Raw genomic sequence first — 20,778 nt, forward strand, 5'->3', positions numbered from 1 at the left:
GTGTAGAGATGTTTTGTTCAAAAATAATTTTAAATGCATTTATTTAATTAATTTATAAATAATACATAATATCATATATATGCCAATTCAAAGGGGCAGTTTGGTGTAGTGATTAAAGCACCAGGCTAGAATCTCTGAGTTCCTGAGTTCTAATCCCATCTTAGATACAAAACCTGCAGGGTGATTTTAGGCCAGGCACTCTTTCTCAGCCCTTGGAAGCAGCCAAGAACAAACCAAATCTTGCCAAGAAAATTGCAGGGATGAGTCCAGGCAGCTGCCAGGAGATAACACTGACTTGACAAATTAGAACTCCAGAAATGTTTACTTATTATTTGCTGCAAATGTTTCTGCCTACTCCAAAGTCAGTAGGTTGGGAGATGTTACTAGGTCACCTGTAACTGTGATAGTGACTACTAGGCAAAATGGGCATTGCATCTTTAAATGCAGCTTGATACCTAGTACAGATACAGCTTTTTAGGTTCCTTGCACCTAAATATGTGATAACATGTAACGCCAAAATTTAGACAGTATTATTTAAGAAAATAAAACTATGGGAAAATAATATGCTTAAGTAGGTAGCAATGGTACTCCACACATACCCAAATTCACATTTTCTATACAATTAACTTGAGAATATGCATTTGAAATCCCGTGAAAGAATATCCTCTATGATATGAATAAAATAATTAATCAAAATCACATTAACTTGTATTTGTATTTGAGCTACAATTTCAAAATCAATCTTTTTGCCTGTTTTTTGCTGACCTTTCCCAAAAGTAGCATGAAGCAAAAATGTTATATAGCCAAACAAACACATAGAATCATAATCAAAAGTTTAACATTTATATGTAACTCCCTATACAACTCAAATGTAGCACTGTAAGAAGTAAAACGTGCTTTTAATTAACAGCTGAAGCCCTTTACCTGCTGCTAATCCCCTTACTATTTGCTAGGTTTTGGAGGCTGCATGAAGGATGTTAAATTTACACGAAGTGCTGTCGTTAACTTGGCATCTGTGTCCAGCAGTGCTGTCAGAGTCAATCTGGATGGATGCCTATCAACTGACAGTGCTGTAAACTGCAGGGGAAATGACTCCATCTTAGTGTATCAAGGAAAAAAGAAACATGTATATGATAATGGCCTGCAACCATTTACAGGTACCACAGTGGCTCCTTCCTTAAAGGTATGATTTTTGTTCACTTTGCAATGATTCTATATTAATCTCTCTCTCTCTCTCTCTCTCTCTCTCTCTCTCTCTCTCTCTCTCTCTCTCTNTCTCTCTTTCTTTCTCTCTCTCTCTCTCTCTCTCTCTCTCTCTCTCTCTCTCTCTCTCTCTCTCTCTCTCTCTCTCTCTCTCTCTCTCTCTCTCTCTCTCTCTCTCTCTCTCTCTCTCTCTCTCTCTCTCTCTCTCTCTCTCTCTCTCTCTCTCTCTCTCTCTCTCTCTCTCTCTCTCTCTCTCTCTCTCTCTCTCTCTCATTCTCTCTATCCCTCAAGAATATTTATATCGGGTAATTGCTTCTAATGAAGGAGGATCTGTATCTAGTGCCTGGAGCCGTAGCCGCACAAGAGAATCAGGTAATTAATGTTTCTGCATAGTGTTCCCACATGAAGTCTTTATTTAGGTTGCCAATATGTCAGTATGGACATATTTAGATTGGCACTAGCAAAACACAGTAAGCATGTAATGCAAGAAATTCAACTCAGTCAATTTTACCCTCCCAATCTAAAAAATTTAAAAAGCAATTTAAAATGAGTATTAAAGTAAACACTAAAATCATTTAAACAAATAATTCAAAAGGGATGATTCAGAAGGGATCACATCTAATATTGGTGGGAAAGCATTCCTTCCCACAGCTGCTATCTGCAAATAGACTTCTAGGTAACAAAAGTGCATAAGTCACAAAAGCTGATTTCAACATGTTTTTGTCAAAGCAAAGGGTTTTTAATTGCAAATGTTTTGCTTATACAGCTTAATGCCACCATGTGGTCGACCATCCCAAAGCAAGTAGATGCAGCCATATTTTTGTCCTAATTGTCTGACCAGAAGTAAGTTAGACCATAAATTTTTGTTTACAATCTGACCAGAGCACTAGCAGTTACATGTTCCCAAGGGCTAGAAAATAATTGCACTATTTAATTATTTTTAGTCAGTTTTGTTATGTCCCCTATGAAAAGGCCATCTGCTATACCTTGCTCAGTGATGTATTTCAGAACCAATAAAACCAATATATTTATGTAAGTAATGTCAGCAATCTGATACGCCATAAGTAGATCTGATTGTTTCTTTTAGGAGGCATCATACTTGGATAACACTTTGAAAAGTAACATATCATTTCTATGCAGTTCCCCTCTCTCCCCATTGGAAAATTTTAAAAACAAATCTCGGTAGGGAGGGCTAAAAAGAGAAATAGTTAGTTAAGAAATGCTTCAGCAGTTCTAATCATTAAGACTCTTGAGTAGATAGGCATTTATGGCAAAACCATTATGTAACATTCTGCCAGAGAGTTCTTTAAGCCTTTTCTTTTATCCTTTGTGCAGTCACCTCAGATAAAGTTGTTTCTTACTAGATTTTTATTTGATGTAACAGTATATAATAAGTAGATAAAGGTTATTAAAAACTAGAATACTTTACTATGGTAGTAAGGCTTCAATGAGTTGAGTTTTGACTATTTTTAATGCTTCAATGAAAGTTTCCATTAATCATTTCCCATATACTGCTAAATAAGCAGCACCTATCTGACTTTGACTAATCTCCGGAAGCTAAGCAAGAGAAGGCATGGATACACCATCAGGAAACATCATGGTTGTAGTCTAGGTAAAAAAAAAGTGGAAAAGAAAAATATTTTAGAAGGCAACAGTAAAACTCTTCCATATTGTTGACAGGAACATGTTCATTTGAACCTGATTTGACATAGCTTTCATATTTATTTTGTAAAGTAAACAAATCTTCTCAGTTTCCAGTTGTTCTTAATTGGTCCACAGCAAAACATTCTATGCACATATAATAAAATAATTGGCCCAACTCACTTTCTGTTGTCTTTGACAGACAAATTCTATGGATAATCTGGAATAAGATTAAATACATATTCTATAAGGTTATTGTTGGGGGGATGGCCCATTAGATTTTGCTTTTAGGAAACATTCAATATACAAATATGCAATATACAAACTGTATAGATTTAATATAAAACAAAATTTTAGAGAAAGTTTTTGGATTTCTGTTCATGGAATGTAGAATCCCACTTTGTAAACATCTAGTTATCATTCTTTCCTGGTAGTGTCATTATGCTGTTTGAACTATTAAATTCCACTTCCTTCTCTTTAAAGTGATGTTTCTTTGATACCTCAACTGGAGAATGAAGAACATTACATATGTAGAGTTCTGATAGTTTTGAAATATAGCTAATGCTGAATGGCTCAAGATGTGTAGTCATATTAAATCAATGCTGGAAAGTTACAACTCTAATAAATTGTATATATGCTAATGGTGAATCTGATTTACTGCAACTATTAAAAGTGAAGAATGGAGCAATAGTCTTCTTAAGTCTGCTGTTCTCTCTGTTTCTCTTTTATTCATTCGCAGTACCACAAAACGTGCTGACTCTCTCAAGAATTCACAGCATAAATGGCTACAACATTGAAGTTACATGGGATGAACCAGTTGGGGTCAAAGGTGTAATTGAAAAGTATATTTTGAAAGCTTCCAGTGAAGATGGTTCCAACATATCTATTGTCAGTACAGAGATTTCTAATACTAGTTCATGTACAGGTATGTGCCAATAAATATAGCTTTAAAACAATAATATAGAGTTTAGTTTTCATGTGTACTATTTATTGGCGAAATGATTTCCAGGAAATGCCATGTGAGGAAATGAATATCCAAGTGGCATTTTGTGGAAGTCATTTCACCAACATAAACTCAAATATTCCTTATTCTTGATATAACTTAAGCAAATAAGGGAATAGAAATAAGAAGTGCAGTGTTTCATCACAAGATTCATGTTCGGTCCTATGATATCTAACCAAGGCTGTACAGTATTTGATCCAATGTGCTGTTTCCAATAACTTTCAGCAAAATTGAAGTTGTTCATAAAACCAGTAGCTATTGATTATCATTGCCAGTGGATCTAATTTTAAATCTCTTTTTTAATAAAAAAAAATATAGAGCAATGGACCACTTATTACTGCACTCCCTATTTATTAGGGAATACAGTATTGATCTAGTACTCATGAAGAATAAAATGCTAGATCGGCGGTCTACTATCCAGTCCTCCAGAACTGAAGAAAGAACTTTCTTTGGTGGGACTGAGTCTTCTTGAAATAATGTAGCCTTTATTCATTTGTTTTGAGAAATGAATTTCAAATTTATAAGTCACCTTGAATGTCCTTTTCAGACCAAAAATAGAATCCAATGAATCTATTTAATCTTCTGCAAGCTTATCAATATTTTTGCTCCACAATTTCTCAGACAGCTCTTAAAAATAAATGTTGCTTATATAAGGGATGGTGGTAGAAATTAGTATCTTAACTTTCCTTTGTGTAAATTTCAAGGAGCGTATTTTTGACTAGTGGGAGATTTAAAGTACATGAGGCAATTTCTTATTGATTTAGAGAGATGGCAAAACTCGAGTGAAAAAGTTTGAGACTTTGAAAGCATTATGGTCAACTGAATGTTTTCCAAGGACTTTTCACTTCAGCTACCTGATTATACCAGTTTTACTTGCTGTTTGCTTAAATTCACATGAACAGACTTTTGTCAGCACAAATATTTGGAGAATGGCAGTTCTGATACCTCCAAGATAATTCTGAACAAACATCAGCATTTTCTATTTATTGGTCACTCTTCCTCATTGATTGTATTCTTGGTTTAAATTGTATCAGTCATCATTTTTGGCAATCAGACAAACAGGTTTTAAAATTAAGTGACATTAAAGAAATGTACCTTATTTTCTAAACATTGGCTAGAATATAAAGAAAAACTGGACACCTGTTCTGCAAAATGTCATTGAAGTTCCCGTAAGTTTCAAACCAGATTTGATATGAAAAAAGGGGGGGATGCTTGGGAAGCAAAAATGGAAACCACTTTATATAGTGGCTTATTGTCCATGACCTTAGTGGCTTAAATACCAAGTCAGTATTTAATAAAATTCTCCTATCGGTTGACATATGCAAGCTGAGTGTGAGCTCCTATTTCTGAAGAGAACCTCCAATGATAGGAAATCATGGACACAAGGTTAATTGTAAATCTATTCCTAATGCCACACTCATCTTTTAAGAACTATAATAGGTACCAAGACTTCAGATCTTGTGCCCTCCACACAGCAACTCTCATTCTTTCTCGCAATAGAGGATGCCAGGAGAGACATCCTATGCAAGTGAGCAAGGAAGAGAAAAAATGAGAACACATATACAACTTATTTAACCATTATTTGATGAACAGATCAGTATTGGATGGGTTCACCTATTGTACAAAGCCAGAAAAATTAAACATTGTAGTTTCATGGAATGTGTGTTCACAGCCAAAGTAATAATAATTTCTGTAACTGTCTCCCATAGCTCTCCTCCATTAACTCATTCATACCTATACAAATTCTCTCCCTCTCTCCTATCTATCATCTGTCTGTCTGTCTGTCTGTCTGTCTGCCTGCCTGCCTGCCTGCCTGCCTGCCTGCCTGCCTACCTACCTACCTACCTACCTACCTACCTACCTACTTACCTACCTACCTACCTACCTATCTATCCAGTGCTTTTTTCTAAGAAAAAAAGGTGGCAGAACTCACACACGTCATACAACCCACCTTGCCTACCCTACAAGGTTCCATCCCAAAAAGGTTCCAGAACTCCGTTCTGGGTGTTCTATGAGAAAAAAAGTCCTGTATCTATCTATCTGTCTGTCTGTCTGTCTGTCTGTCTGTCTGTCTGTCTGTCTGTCTATATTTCATCCATCCATCCATCCATCCATCCATCCATCCATCCATCCATCCATCCATCACATAACATTCTTCCAAAGCTAATAAAATGTTTCCTCATTCCTTACAAACAATACTTCTAGATCAGGGAAGATGTGATGCATTTTTCACACTTTATTATATACTTTCCTACAAGTAAAGAATCCAGCTGATGTCTTTTCTATGCATTTTATGAGAAAAAAACAATAATAGGGACCCTTTTCTTCTACCTTGGATTTTTGAATTCCTTCACAATTGCAGGCTTTGTGATAAACAATTAGGTAGCATACCTTGTACTGTGAAACACTACTTTGCTGCTTGTAGAACAAATGAAGAAACTTTCTGACAATCCTCCAATATTGTCCAACAGCAGTATGGGATATTGAGAGAATCCTTGTGTCTGTACTGTTTGATTTGTTGCTGCTGTACCAACCTCCTTGCCCCACAATGGTATTTGTCTTTGAGCTTCTGGTTTCCATCGCAGCATTGTAATGAAGTACTTGAGACCCCAATACATATTGGGGGTTACAGACTGTATCTAGTTTTTGTTGTGTCCTGGACCTGCTGAATGACTCAGCAGGCTCAGGAAGGCTGCAGAAAGGCCCAGGCAGACACGTGGTTGCCCGGGACCAGACAGGCTGTCTCCAGCTTTGAGCGCATGCGCAAGGCTGGAGAATGTCATGGAATGATTGGCTGACACTGTCCCTGCCAGGGGGCTATAAAAGGGCCTGCGCCATTTTTGTTCTCTGTTCTGTTGGTGAATTGCAATAAAGGAAGACTGTTTTTGTTACTCCGCTTCGTCTCCATGCCTCATCTTTGGAAACAGAACATTGGTGACAGAGGTGGGATAGCTGCAAGGAAAACAACAAAGAAAAAGCTAGGCTGACTCACAAAGAGGGGCCTGAAGCGCTGGGAAGTTCAGCGTCCGAAGATTGCGACTCTGCCTGCCAGTACAAGAATGCTGGAGGTGAGCTCGGCAGGAGGGACCCCTTCTCAAACCTTGCAGCTAGAGGCGTTGACGAAGTTCCAGGGCAGCAACAATGTCCAAAATCGGCCGTCTCTCGGAATTTGATATATCACATCCAGAACGCTGGAGTTCCTATGTGGCTCGGGTGGAGAATTACTTCCGAGTAAACCAAGTGAGGGAAGACGGCCTCAAAGCTGCTACTTTACTGTGTGTCTGTGGGCAAGAGACTTTCTATATAGCTGAGAATCTGGTCACCCCAGCACCATTAGAATCAATTGCTTATGCTGAATTGAAGAAGATGCTACGAGAACACTTTGAACCCAAGCTCTCAGTGATCGCATGGTGACACGCATTTGAGCAGAGGGACTAGAGGCCTGGTGAGTCTGCTGTGGACTTTATTGCTGAGCTCCGACAAGCGGCTAGGCCATGCAAATTCAAGGACCTGGAAGAGAGGCTGTGGGATCGTTTAGTTTGTAGACTAAGAAGTCGTGAGCTGCAGCAGAAGATCTTTGCCAAAGAAGATGTCTCTTTCCAAGATGCCTTGAGAGAGATTGCAGCTGAAGAAGCAGCGGGTGGTGCTGTGAAGGCCTTGTGGCTCGCCAGGAACCCTCCAGTGGCAGCCTCCGTCCATCAAGAGGTCGCTCGGGAGGAATCCGAACAGGATCCTGAAGAGGAGGTGGAAGACTTCAGCAGGCAGCGGAGAGGAGGCCTAAGGAGCGTCCTGACAAGGCAACTGCATTCCCTCGGTGTTTCAGATGTGGAGGACGCCACAAGCGCTCCGACTGCCGCTTCCGCTCTGCCACTTGCCGGGCATGTGCCTCCATCTGTTTGGGTCGCCAGAAGGACCGGTCTTCAGAAGAATTGCTTCAGAAAGGTACCAGGATCCCCAGCCAACACAGGGTGGGTTTCTGCGCATCGCACATGAGCATTTTCAAAACTGAGGCACATAGGCCGCTTAGGAAGAAGCTTTGCATTGACATGAAGTTGCAGGGGGTTCCCCTCTCGATGGAGTTGGACACAGGGTCCGCTTTATCGATCATTTCCCTAGACACTTTCAAAAAGATTTCCAGTAGAAGTGGCTTACGAGTTAAACTCAAGCCATCCAATTTAATCCTCACTGACTTCCAGAATTCCAGAGTCAGCGTGAAGGGGAAGGCCACGTTCAAGGTGCAGTGTAAGGATTTTGAAGGGTTGCTAGATGTTGTGGTAGTTGGGGGTGATCGCACGACTCTTATTGGACTTGATTGGTTCGAGGTCCTTGGGATTCAAGTGACTGGACTTCACAGTCTGCAAACATCAGGCCTTGCAGAAGTTTGCAAGGAGTTTGCTGATGTGTTCAGTTCAGAGCTTGGCTCGTACAAGGGGCCTCCCATTGCTTTACGTTTAGACCCAGCCATCACACCCATCAGGATTAAGCCTCGAAGGGTGCCTTTTGCCCTGAAAAACAAAATAGATGCAGAACTGGACAAGCTGCTCCAGCAGGGCATCTTAGAACNGAATCTTTGCAAAGCTTGATTTGGCTCAGGCCTATCAACAGTTACCAGTTGATGAGGCAACGGCTGAGGCCCAAACAATTGTGACACACCGGGGAGCCTTTAAGGTGAAAAGGCTGCAGTTTGGGGTTAACGTAGCCCCAAGCATTTTCCAAAGCATGATAGAGCGAACGCTCCATGGTATTCCTGGGGTCTGCCCCTACTTTGATGACGTCCTCATTGCTGGGGAGTCATCTGTGAATCTAGCTGAAAGCCTGAAGGCTGTCTTGCTGTGTTTCCGCCAAGCGGGGCTGAAGCTGAAGCAAGATAAGTGTAAAATTGGAGTCACTTCCACTGAGTTTCTAGGCTTCTGTATTGATGCTGAAGGCATCCATCCTGCTGAATCCAAGCTCAAAGCAATTCAGCAGGCCCCAAGTCCCAAGTCCAAAAGCAAACTTCAGGCTTTTCTGGGACTGTTAAATTTCTACCACTTATTCCTACCTCACAAGGCTGCAGTGGCTGAGCCGTTACACTGGCTCTTGGACAAACAGGCTCCATTGAAGTGGACAAGGGTCCATGAAAGGAGTTTCACAGAGGTCAAGGCCTTGCTCTCTTCAAATGTGGTTTTAGCGCATTTCAATGAGCAATTGCCTGTGGGCATAGCCTGTAATGCATCCCCTTATGGGGTTGGAGTTGTGCTTAGTCATCTTAAGGCTGATGGGACACAAGTCCCTGTGGCCTACTATTCCAGGACTCTTTCATCTGCTGAGCATAATTACGTGCAGATTGACAGAGAAGCCTTGGCCATAGTGGCCGGCATAAAGAAGTTCCATGATTTCTTATATGGCCGCCACTTCACGATCTACACAGACCATAAGCCTCTGCTGGGTTTGTTTACAACAAACAAACAAACCCCACACATCATCTCTCCTAGAATGCTGAGATGGTCAATTTTCCTGTCAGCATATGACTACACTCTGGTTCACAAACCAGGCAAAGAAATGGGCCATGCAGATGGCCTCAGCAGATTACCCCTACAGCAAGTAGAGGCAGATCCTGCTCCTGCTCTTCACATTGTCTCCATTTAGGAATTGCCTGAGTCTCCCCTCAATGCTAAGGACGTGGCTGCTGAAACTGCCACTGATCACATGCTAACATGTGGGCTGACATGGGTGCTGTCAGGATGGCCTGACACGTGTCCTGGTGCAGAATTCCAGAGCTTCTGGCAAAGGAAGCACGGGCTTTCCACCTTCAAGGGTGTGTCCTATGGGGTAGCAGGGTAGTGATCCCAGCTTCATTGAGGCCTAGAGTCTTGCTCTCTCTACATGAGGGACATCCCGGAATTGTCTGGACGAAGGCGCTCGTGCGTAGCCATCTTTGGTAGCCTGGGCTTGATAAAGAGCTCGAGGCCCAGGTCCACGGGTGTACTGTTTGTCAATAGTCCAGGCCTGAAATGCCCCAGGCCCCTGTACATAGGTGGGAGGAAACACATGCCCCTTGGTCGAGGGTTCATATCGACTATGCTGGGCCCTTTCAGGGGCAATTCTTCCTTCTCCTCGTGGACAGCCATTCCAACTGGCTAGAGGTCGTTCCTGTCTCCTCCACTACTACTGCTAGGACCATCCAGGTGCTGAGAGGAATCTTCGCCTCCCATGGGCTTCCAGATGTTCTTGTCTCCGACAATGGACCCCAATTCACTTCTTCTGAATTTCAGGCTTTTCTACAGGCCAACTTGATCTGGAATGCCACTTCAGCACCGTTCCATCCAGCTTCCAACGGTCAGGCTGAGAGGATGGTGCGCACTACCAAAGATGCTCTCAAAAGACTCACTCATGGCAGCTGGCATCACAGGTTAGCTGACTTTCTTCTTTGTCAACGCACCACACCTTGCACAGCCACTGGGAAGAGCCCAACAGAACTCCACTGGGGTCGCCACCTCATCACTAAACTGGACAGGTTGCACCCAGACCAGGTGGCTTCACAGGTGTCACAGCTGCAGGCACCTAGGAGACTACAGGTGGGCGATCCAGTCTGGGCAAGGAACTATGGACCTGGACATCTCTGGGTGACATCAGTTGTATGCAAGTTCTCTGGGCCACTGTCCTACGAAGTGGCCTTGGATGATGGTCATGTGATCCGATATCACATTGACCAACTGCGCTGGAGGCTTCCCAGCCACACTTCCACTCCTGGCTCTGCTCTCAGGGGGAAGGAGGACCACAATTACGATTGTGGACCACAGTCTCTCCGCCACAGCAGACCTTCACATGCTGCAGCACATGTTCCAGACGGGGGTTGTGCCATGGAGGCGGCTCCTGACTCTGGCATAGGCACCGGGTCAATGGGACATTGCTGTCAATTGGCTTCTCAGGCCACTCCACCTGCTGGTCTTGGGCTCAAGGGACAGTGCTCCCAAGAGGGGTCCATTGTGGGCTTGGGGAATTCCACCCCACCACTGGACTTGGGGAATTCCAAGGAACTCTGGTTTGGGTTCAGAGGATCCAACCAGTCAGCAGCGTGGAGAGTTGCCTGGGTCTAGTGGGCACCACAGTCCTGGTCTGCCTAGTCTGGCAGGCGAGCTGGCAGGCCAGGCACACACACTGGCTCCAAGAAGGTCAGTGCGGGCCAAGGGTCCACCCAAACACTTAAAGGACTATGTGAAGTTCCTGTCAAGTATGGGGGAAGCCTAGTAGTTCTCTATCAATCAGAACACACTCAAAAGAAGGGTGTTATACTTTATGGTACTATAAAGTATGATGTATTATTGTTGGAATACAGAGATGTAAATCTTGGGTTGCCTGTGAGCAGGCATAACTGTATTTAGAAATAACATGTTCAATTGAACACATGTATATGTGTATGGATGTACAAATAATAAGTGTGTACTTATTGTTTAATCCAAGGGGGGAAGGGTGTTGTGTCCTGGGCCTGCTGAATGACTCAGCAGGCTCAGGAAGGCTGCAGAAAGGCCCGGGCAGACACGTGGTTGCCCGGGACCAGACAGACTGTCTCCAGCCTTGTGCGCATGCGCAAGGCGAGAGAATGCCGTGGAATGATTGGCTGATGCTGTCCCTGCCAAGGGGCTATAAAAGGGCCTGTGCCATTTTGTTCTCTGTTCTGTTGGTGAATTGCAATAAAGGAAGACTGTTTTTGTTACTCCATTTCGTCTCCATGTCTCATCTTTGGAAACAGAACAGTTTTTATCTCAGGATACTATAATATGATCTGGGTAAAGATGACATTTCCAAAAGTCCCTCGCCATGATCAGATCACTCTCTAGTTCCTTTAGAGCAGACATATCAAACTCAAGGTCCATGGGCCAGATTCTATCCTTGATGTATTTAGATCTGTTTAGATCTGGCCCTCAAGCAGACTAGTAGGAGGTGATTGAATATGTAATGTGTGTGAGGGGGGGTGAGCTGAAGTGGTGGCAGTGCCAGAGAGTCAGCTGCAGCTGCAGTGTTGCTGGGCCTTTGCTGAGGCCTTGGGATCAGCTCCAGCTGATTGGGGCTTCCAGCCGCCTCAGGGGTGGCTGGCAGCAGCACACAGTCTTTGGGGGAAGAGTCAGTTGGAGATGCGGGGCTGCCAGGGTTTGGCAGGGACCCCAGAATCAGTGCATGCGCTGCGTGGAAAAGGGCAGCTGGGCAGTGAGTGAATGCATGGGGAGGAGAGGATATAAAAGGAGGGGTTTGGGCAGTAAGGAGGAGGAGTGAGGGGGGAGAGAGGGCGATAGGGAGGAGAGGAGAGATGTTGGTGGGGCAAGTGTGATAGAGAGAAGAGGATAGAATAGGAGAGGCTTCTGTGGGGCAAGCTTGAGGGAGAGAAGGGGACAGCAACTGGCCTTTTGGGGGTAACCATAATGCTGATTACGGCCTTCAATTAAATTGAATTTGATGCCCCTGCTTTACAGTTTACAGTATTGGCACTGCCTCCTTCTGCAGGAAAGTATATTTATATTGGTCTGCCCTAGATGGCTAATGTGATCCAGAGGAGTCTGTGTTTCTCCTGAGTATCTGATGGGCAGTTTGACTGATGGTTTGGTCACTGGAAATGTCACAAGGCACTTTTGCTCTTATACCTCAATGTGCATTAGTCTCAAACTATTGGCTTTTGGAGGAACTTGAAAAAGGAAACATCAAAAGAGATACATAGAATATCATTGAAGGAAAGTAAATATTTAATTTGATCAGAGGCAAGCACATATTAGGGATTACATTGTGATGTAGTTTTCTCATGTTGCTAGCCAGAAGCTCTCTTCAACAGGACCAGTATCCTGAAAGAGAGGGACAGGTCACAGGATCACCTGCAGATTTACTGAGACTTGGACAATGCCTAGGCAAGTTCTAGTGAAGTTACAGAAGAAACCTTTTATGTGGTTATCCGGGATATATTTGAAACTAACGTTGGAGGAAGTAGACAGAATCCTAAGTGTTCAAAGTTGAGTATCCTTTCATTAAATCCATATCTCCCCTGTTGGGTGAGGGCCACCATGGAGGGCCACCAAGGAGATGATATATGGTTAGGTCCATGCTGATGTATCTGCTTCAATAAGAAACTGGGTATTTCTCTAAAGAGTAACGAACACCTTGATGGATAAGCCAGATTCTTTCCCAGAATAATGAAGCGAGAAGCACAATTTAACTCTTCCTAGCTGAGGAGCAGAAGAAAACAATTTGGAAATCTTCTTAGTGTCACAGGAGTGTGCAGGAAGAAAAAGCACTGTTAGACTATCTTGGTCTGATATAGTGACGATGATAGATCCTCAATTACTTGAAGAGGGTTTTCACTGAGGGATGTTTCATTTTTAATCCTGAATGTGGTTGCACTTCTCTCCTTTTAAAAAAAGTGTTTTAAATCTTCTTATGGCTCCTTTTAAAATCCACAAATAAGTTACATATAAGATTTTATAAATTAACAAATTAGAATGTTGCATGTCTACTAAGGTTAGCGTTTCATGCTGTATACACAGTGCCTCTTAGAGTTTCTAATAAAATAATGCTTCTTATAGGAAACCTTGTAAGTAAAATTTAGGTGTGTGTGTATGTGTGTGTATACACACACACACACACACACACAAACTATCTATCTATCTATCTATCTATCTATCTATCTATCTATCTATCTATCTATCTATCTATCTATCTATCTATCATATATATAAAGAGTTGTTCAAATTTTAGCAGCCTGAGATTTCTTCTTTTGCCTGCCATAGCAGGTTGATTGCAAAGCAATTTGCACAGCTGGTCGGGCCTGCAGGTGCTTGGAAATGTGTTAGATAGGTGACCGCCTACTAACGTGTGAGTTAATGTGGTGGACAGGGAAAATCTCAGAGGAATTGAAATTCTGTTGGTTGTTAACTCAGGTTGTGCCAATAAATCAGAAAACCATATGGGTAGGATTACTTGTATTAGAAACATTTGTTTCCTTGATGGAAAAGATTATTTTAGCTTGAAAAATACATTTTATTGTTGTTAACGTAAAGGCTGCAAATCATATCTATATGTGCACTGTACTTTCTAACACAGAAAACATAGTAGTTATTTCTGAAGTAAAAATATGGTTTGCCCTTTTCATTTTGCATTTCCATTTTCAACTTAGATCTTCCATGCTTACTTCTTTTTATACTCTTAGCAGGGAAAATATACTCATATGAAGACCTTGATATTTTCATCTTACAAGGCCAAAAACTCTGAAATGTTTTTTATGGGGGGGGGTTTCCTTTCTTTATTCAGCATCTTCTAAAAAATGATAATAAGAAAAGAAATACTTTAATTTCTTGTGTACATTTAATGTTTCATATTTCAGGTTTAGACAATGAATTTCAGAGATGCTTCTGAAAACAAAGATTTGCAGTGTGGGATACAAATAGATGCACTATTTCTTCATTTAAAAATAATGTGCAAACTGCAATTAAAAAACAAATCACATGTATTTTTGTAGCTGTTGTTTATTAATGCCTGTGCATCTTCTAGAGTGTCAACAAAGTACAGGCAAAATGAAGAGAGGTTCACAAATACTGCATCATAAAGCACATATTGCATGGAATCTGCTGTCATAAGATGTAATGGCAGCCACCAACATTGGTGACTTTAAAAGATTAGACAGATCCGTAGAAAGAAAAGCTATCAATAGCCTACAGTATATGTAGCTATCAGAACTACTAGTCATTACAGCTATATATACCCAGCTACTAGAGACCTCTGAATATATATATCAGTCATTCAAGAGCACAAATGCAAGGATTCTGTTTAATTCATATTCTGCTTTTAAGCTTTTCCTAGGTAACTAGGTGTATTCTTTTTTAAATTTCCCCCCATTTTTCAATATACAACTCAAAGTGGCAAACATACGAATATTTCTTCCTCCTATTTTCCCCACAACAACAACCCTGTGAGAGAACATGACTGGTCCAAAGTCACTCAGCTGGTTTTCCATTCCAAAGGCAGGACTAGAATTTACAGTCTCCTGATTTCTAGGCCAATATCTTAATTACCACACCAAACTGACTCTCTATCTACTTGGTGAGTGGGACCATAATCTGATCTAAATTATGTGGTCTAAGTGTAGACTGTCAGCATCATTTTGTTACCTTCTTCCTTCATCAAATAAAATACCTTTAAATGAATTTCAGCCATTCTGAGACAACAATGAAGGACAAATGAAATTGGGATTGAAACAAAGCAGTGGTGCATTTGTATGCAATGATTCTAGCAACCCCCACATATATGGGTATATGGTATCTGCTGAAGAGTCATATGTTTATATGCCAAAGGGGGTAATAGTTTTCCTGAATACTTTTTCTGGACTTTTCTCAACCTGAACTTTGCTTCTTTTGCAAATAAGATTTCAAGCCTCAGTGAACTAGATATGCAACCAGACAGGTGGAAAAAAGCTTTTCCTGCTTGGTGCTCAATATTTAGCATTGTGTTATCTAATACACACTCTAACAACTGGTATTCCCAAATCAAAATTCTCACATTTATTTCTTTTCCTCCGTGCAGGTACTTGCATCCTACTAGTTGTACCCTGTTTCAACTTTTCTAATGCCTATGCAAATAAAGTTCATTGAATGACTTCATTTTTGGATTGAAATAACTCAGACCCCTCTGTTTATATTATCTAGGAAAATTTTAGATTGCTGTTTGCTATAAAACTATCAGGATAAAGCACACCAAAATAACACTGTAATGAATACTATAAAATGTAAGTAAATGTCTTTTTAAAAAAAGAAAACCTCACAACCACATCGCAACCTCTTTCTGATTTGTGTGGAAAGATGCTGTGTTCCACTCTCTTTACCTAAGGACATACTAGAAGATTAGGAGTTAAAGAATTTCACGTGCTATGCCATTATTGTGCCTGTTTCTACCCATTTTTTAGTGACATTCTCAGCAGCAAATATACATTCTTCAGTACAAAAAATGTGACAGTCTGATACATTCACTGAGAAGAGATTTCCTATAACATTTTCTCAAATGTGTAAAGTTAGAAAATGTCAGGAAATAATCTTTGATTTCAATATTTACAAAATACACAATTTTATGTACTCTGCAACCCTAACCAGTTACAGAATTCTAATTCTAATCATTCTAATAATAGCTTGAGGATCAGCCAGTTCAGGCTTCCCAGAGTACACATTGATCCATTTGATGGAGTTAAAGGACACCTCTAGGAGGAAAGCAACAGATCTATGGATCCATAGAATGAATTTGCTATGAGGGTCTCCAATGCTACAAATATTCGGTGCAGGGGTTTGTCTTTGCTTCCTATCTCAGTATCCTCCAATCTCAGTTTTTGAGCAAGGGAGTATTATAACAGACAACTTTATTGGGCAGATCGGGTTGCCAATAAACCACTTAATTAATAATTGCAAGCTTTCTTTCTTAGTTGTTCACTGCTAAATTACCTGCATTTTTATATGGAGTGGGGCAACTCTCATCTACAACTGCAGCTCAATTGGAGAGATAAATTAATTTGATTTAAGGAGCTACAAACAGATATATCCCCTGTGTATCCTGAGCTCAGAAACACTGTTTTGCCTTTGAATCTGAAACACTTCATAGCCCTGTTAACAAGGTATCAAAGTTTTTATTCGGCTGCATTTTGTCTGCTCAATATCATCATCATCATCATCATCATCATCATCATCATCTCCTCCTCCTCCTCCTCCTCCTCCTCCTCCTCCTCTGAACAGTAACCTCCTAATCTATGAGTTCTAGAAATGTTTTAAATAAGACCCAAATATTCTAGAAGAATTTAAGTCTCTTGACTCTTTATGTTTATGAATACCAATCGGCCAGAGAACCAGCTTGGTGCAGTGGTTAAGGCACAAGTCTAGAAACTGGGAGACTATAAGTTCTAGTACAGTCTTAAGGACAAAAACAACTGGGTGATCTTGGGCCAATCTCTATCCCTCAGCCTTAGGAAGAAGGCAATGACAAAGCATTTTCAAAAGCTTGCCCAAAAAAACCTGCAGGGGCTTATCTTAGCCTTTGCCAGAAGGCAAAACTGACTTGAAAGTACACCCGCATGCACGCAGGCACACACACACATACAATACACACAAATCCATCATCTTTAAAGTTCCAATTGATGCATCTTAAACATCTAACAACATTTGATTTTTACTGATTCTATCATAAACAGCCTTAAAATTTTGTTATCACAATCAGACAAACATAAAGTCAGTTTTAGCATAAAAGGAAAATTGAATTTCTCTGTCCATAGCTTTTGAGCTACCAGATAATCTAATGTTAATGCAGCAGAAGATACAGTGTCAGAGCAGGGTCAAGAGTGGCACCCTAGAACTTGCCTCTAATCTTCTAGTGATGGAAAGGAGCACTTTGAAAGTGCATTCAATAAGCATAAAGTAAACATTATTGATGTTTTCAAAGTGTTAGGATCCCATGTAATGCAGGAGTGTTGGCATCTCTATTAAGCTCTTTGGCACCAGCTGATCTGGAGATCTCACCACTAAGCGCTAATGCATTTTGCATTAACGCTTAACACTGACAAAGTGTGATTCACTTACCACAGTATGGTAGGGTAAAGAAAAGAGAAGCAACAATATGTTTCAGCTATCTGCATTTAGCAAATAGATTAATCAACTATCTAAATGTGACATTTGCATGGTTTTGGAACACATCAGAAGAAGCTAATTTATAATGGATTATCTTTGGGTGTTTAATTTTATTTAATGTACTGATTTTGTTGTACCTGATATGTTTGAAGTAGAAAACTTTAACTCTCCAGACTCTTTATGTTTATCCATATCTATATCCATCTGTCATCTGTATTGTGCATGATTTATAGTCTAAATATACTATTCTTTTGGAAGCATTAGTCTTGTTTTCTTAACACGTGTGAGGAAGAATTTAATTTGGTGTTCATTTTTAATTCACATTCCCAGGTATAATTTAAGCGAGTGTCACCAGAAATTGCATTTCTCCAAATTCTGCCATGCAGTTTTGGGCTCAAAGTTTGCAAATACATTGTGCTTTTTGTAAAAATATGCACACAAAGTCCAAATGTCTGTATATGTCTCTTTTGAAAAGTACCAGGTTGATGCAGAAATTGAATGAAAAACATATACAAACTGTCAAACTGGATCAAAAATAGAATGTTATCTATATTGTCCTTCAGCTTTCCATTCTACAGTATGATTTCCCATGATAAACCAGATGATTATCGTGTCACTAGATGTTGGTTTTCATAAATATTGTGGGAGTGATGGTGAATATCTTATTCAAGCCCTACTATATCTGTTGCTCCTGCAAATACCTAAGGGATATTTAACAGACCCTCCCTGTCAATTTTCCTTACAATCATGAAACACATGATGATTACTGCAATTGTTTCCAAGGATGACTAAAACTAGTTTGTTTGTTTGTTTGTTTGATTATGTTCCATCAAGTCAGTGATGAATCTTAATAATCCCATACAGTAGATAGATTTTCTCCATGAGAATCTGTCTCTAACCTGGTATCTCAGGTCTTCTAATGATGCATCCACTGCCACTGTAGCTAAGTGCATCCATTTTGCTTGGGTACTCTCTTTTCTTTCCTGCCAATTCTCCAAGCATCATGGCCTTCTGTAGAGAGCTAGGTCTTTCTTTACATAAGGTGTCTGAAGTAGGATATTTTGAGCCTGATCATTTGTGCCTCTAATTAGAATTCTGGATTGAGTTTATTGAGATCAACTATAATAATGAAATCTTGCAAGTCTGATTGTGCTATACCTCCTCCCCCTCTTCCTTCTTACATTCCAGTGAATTAGGGAGCATCTGTCTGGGCTGCTTCCAAGTGTCATCTCGATGTTCTCGACTTAAAAAATGCTTCATACTTTTTTGCCTAGGCAACCAAGCTTGTATATATCTCCGTCAAGGTCATCTTCCTTGTTCTCTACATGAAGCCCCAACTCTGATTTTTGTTAGCTCAACTGTTACTGAAGTCTGGGCAAACAATTCACCTGATAATTTTGAATCAGACCAATTATTTAACTGAATGACTTTTTCTGTAAATAGTATTTTTCAATTTGTTGAGATAAGTGAATCATACAGTATACCCCTTCTTATAGTCCCATCTCCTAGCCTGGTCCAGTGTGTGTGTGTGTGTGTGTGTTTGTAGAATTTTGCAGAATTAAATAGAGATATCACAAGTTATTGTCATCATTCTGTTTAACTCACAAGTAATATTTAGATTTTCACATGTTTTTAATTTATTTTGATTTTACAACTATATAGATTGTGTCACAAACATTGTATTTCAAAACAATCTTTAACAATTGTTTGGTACTCTTAGCATTAGCACTCTTAGCAAAGTTTTACATTTAGGCAGGAAAAATCAAAGGTACAAGTACAAATTGGGCAAGACCTGGCTTAAAAACAGTAAGTGTGAGAGGGACCTTGGAGTCCTAGTGGACGATCACTTAAGCATGAACCAGCAGTGTGCAGCAGCAACCAAAAAAGCTAAACAGAGGCATAGAATCAAGATGACGCAAGGTATTAGTATCACTTTATAAAGCCCTAGTAAGACCATACCTGGAATACTGCTGCCAATTTTGGTCACCATATCACAAAAAAGATGTTGAGACCTTGGAAAAAATTCAGAGAAGAACAACTAAGATGATCAAAGGTCTGGAGACTAAAACATATGAAGAATGGCTACGGGACTTGGGTTTGGCTAGTCTAAAGAAAAGAAGAAATAGAGGAGACATGATAGCAGTGTTCCAGTATCGGAGGGGCTGCCACAAAGAAGAGGGGGTCACGTTATTCACCAAAGCATCAGAGGGCAGGACAAGAAACAATGGTTGGAAACTGATCAAAGAGACAAGCAACCTGGAATTAAGGAGAAACTTCCTGACAGTGAGTACAATTAACCAGTGGAATAGCTTACCCCCAGAAATTGTGGGTGCTCCAACACTGGAGATTTCTAAAAAGAAGCTAGACAGTCACTTGTCTGAGATGGTATAGGTTCTCCTGCTTGAGCAGGACAAGAAGACCTCCAAGGTTCCTTCCAGCTCTATTCTATTCTATTCTATTCTATTCTATTCTATTCTATTCTATTCTATTCTATTCTATTTTTTCAAATCATTTTTTAATATTCCTAACAGAAAATTATCAAAGAAGCACATCTCTCTAGTTCTGCAAAAAATCAGGATGATTATGAGATGGACTGTGTGGAAAGTTTTGCAGGACCTCTTTTGTGTTGCACCTGAGTGGCAAACTTATGTTGCTTTCCCTCTGTGCCCCTCCAATGACAAGGGCAATCAGCAGAACATACTGTAGATTCCTGGACTTCCACTTAAAAACTACGGGGACTGCTGTACCAAAAAAAAAAAAAAAAGCAATTTTTCTTCTCTATAGTTTAGTAAGCTACTTTTTTTCCTCCCTCAGCTGCCAACCAAGCTGTTTGGCTAGCTTCTGCTGTAATCGGTTCTCCTTCATTATGTTAATCTGTGGGCGGAAAGATTTCTGTCATCTTCAAATCACTTGTACAGCAATGGTAAACACCTTGGCCTGTCTGTAATTGGACAGGTGTCTGCATTTGTGTCACCCCAGCTTTTAATTCAATTAAAGAACTGGCTGTTCTGCTCTCATTACTTCCTCATTTGCTCAGCACTCCAGTCAGTCACTGAAATTTATACTCAGCGCCTGCCTATCCTTCACATAAAGGCAGCCCCCACTATCATCATCACTGAGGTATCACACGTGCTAATTTATAATGGAGCACACTTAATTGTACATTGTTATGAAAATATTCTAAGAATGATGTTATAACATCTTTGAGAAAAACAACTCACTATAACATTTTTACTATACAGCATATTTGTCCATCAGTTATAAGAGCTGAATGAATACTGAGATGTGTTCCTGAATATTGTGGCCCATTCT

General features: G+C 40.4%; 1 protein-coding gene across 1 annotated transcript in view; it reads left to right on the forward strand.

The window, feature by feature from the left end:
• LOC107293460 (usherin-like) overlaps positions 1 to 20,778 on the forward strand; it is a gene marked incomplete at its 3' end in the record, with an annotated part of 212,151 nt that overhangs the window by 151,097 nt on the left and 40,276 nt on the right. The window contains exons 27-29 of the mRNA XM_015822612.1: positions 954 to 1,157; positions 1,495 to 1,575; positions 3,584 to 3,769. Coding sequence (XP_015678098.1) covers positions 954 to 1,157; positions 1,495 to 1,575; positions 3,584 to 3,769 — 471 coding nt within the window. The remainder of the gene's footprint in view (positions 1 to 953; positions 1,158 to 1,494; positions 1,576 to 3,583; positions 3,770 to 20,778) is intronic.

Source organism: Protobothrops mucrosquamatus, unplaced genomic scaffold (genome assembly GCF_001527695.2).
Source record: "Protobothrops mucrosquamatus isolate PMUCROS unplaced genomic scaffold, P.Mucros_1.0 scaffold1626, whole genome shotgun sequence".
Classification (NCBI taxonomy): Eukaryota; Metazoa; Chordata; class Lepidosauria; order Squamata; family Viperidae; genus Protobothrops; species Protobothrops mucrosquamatus.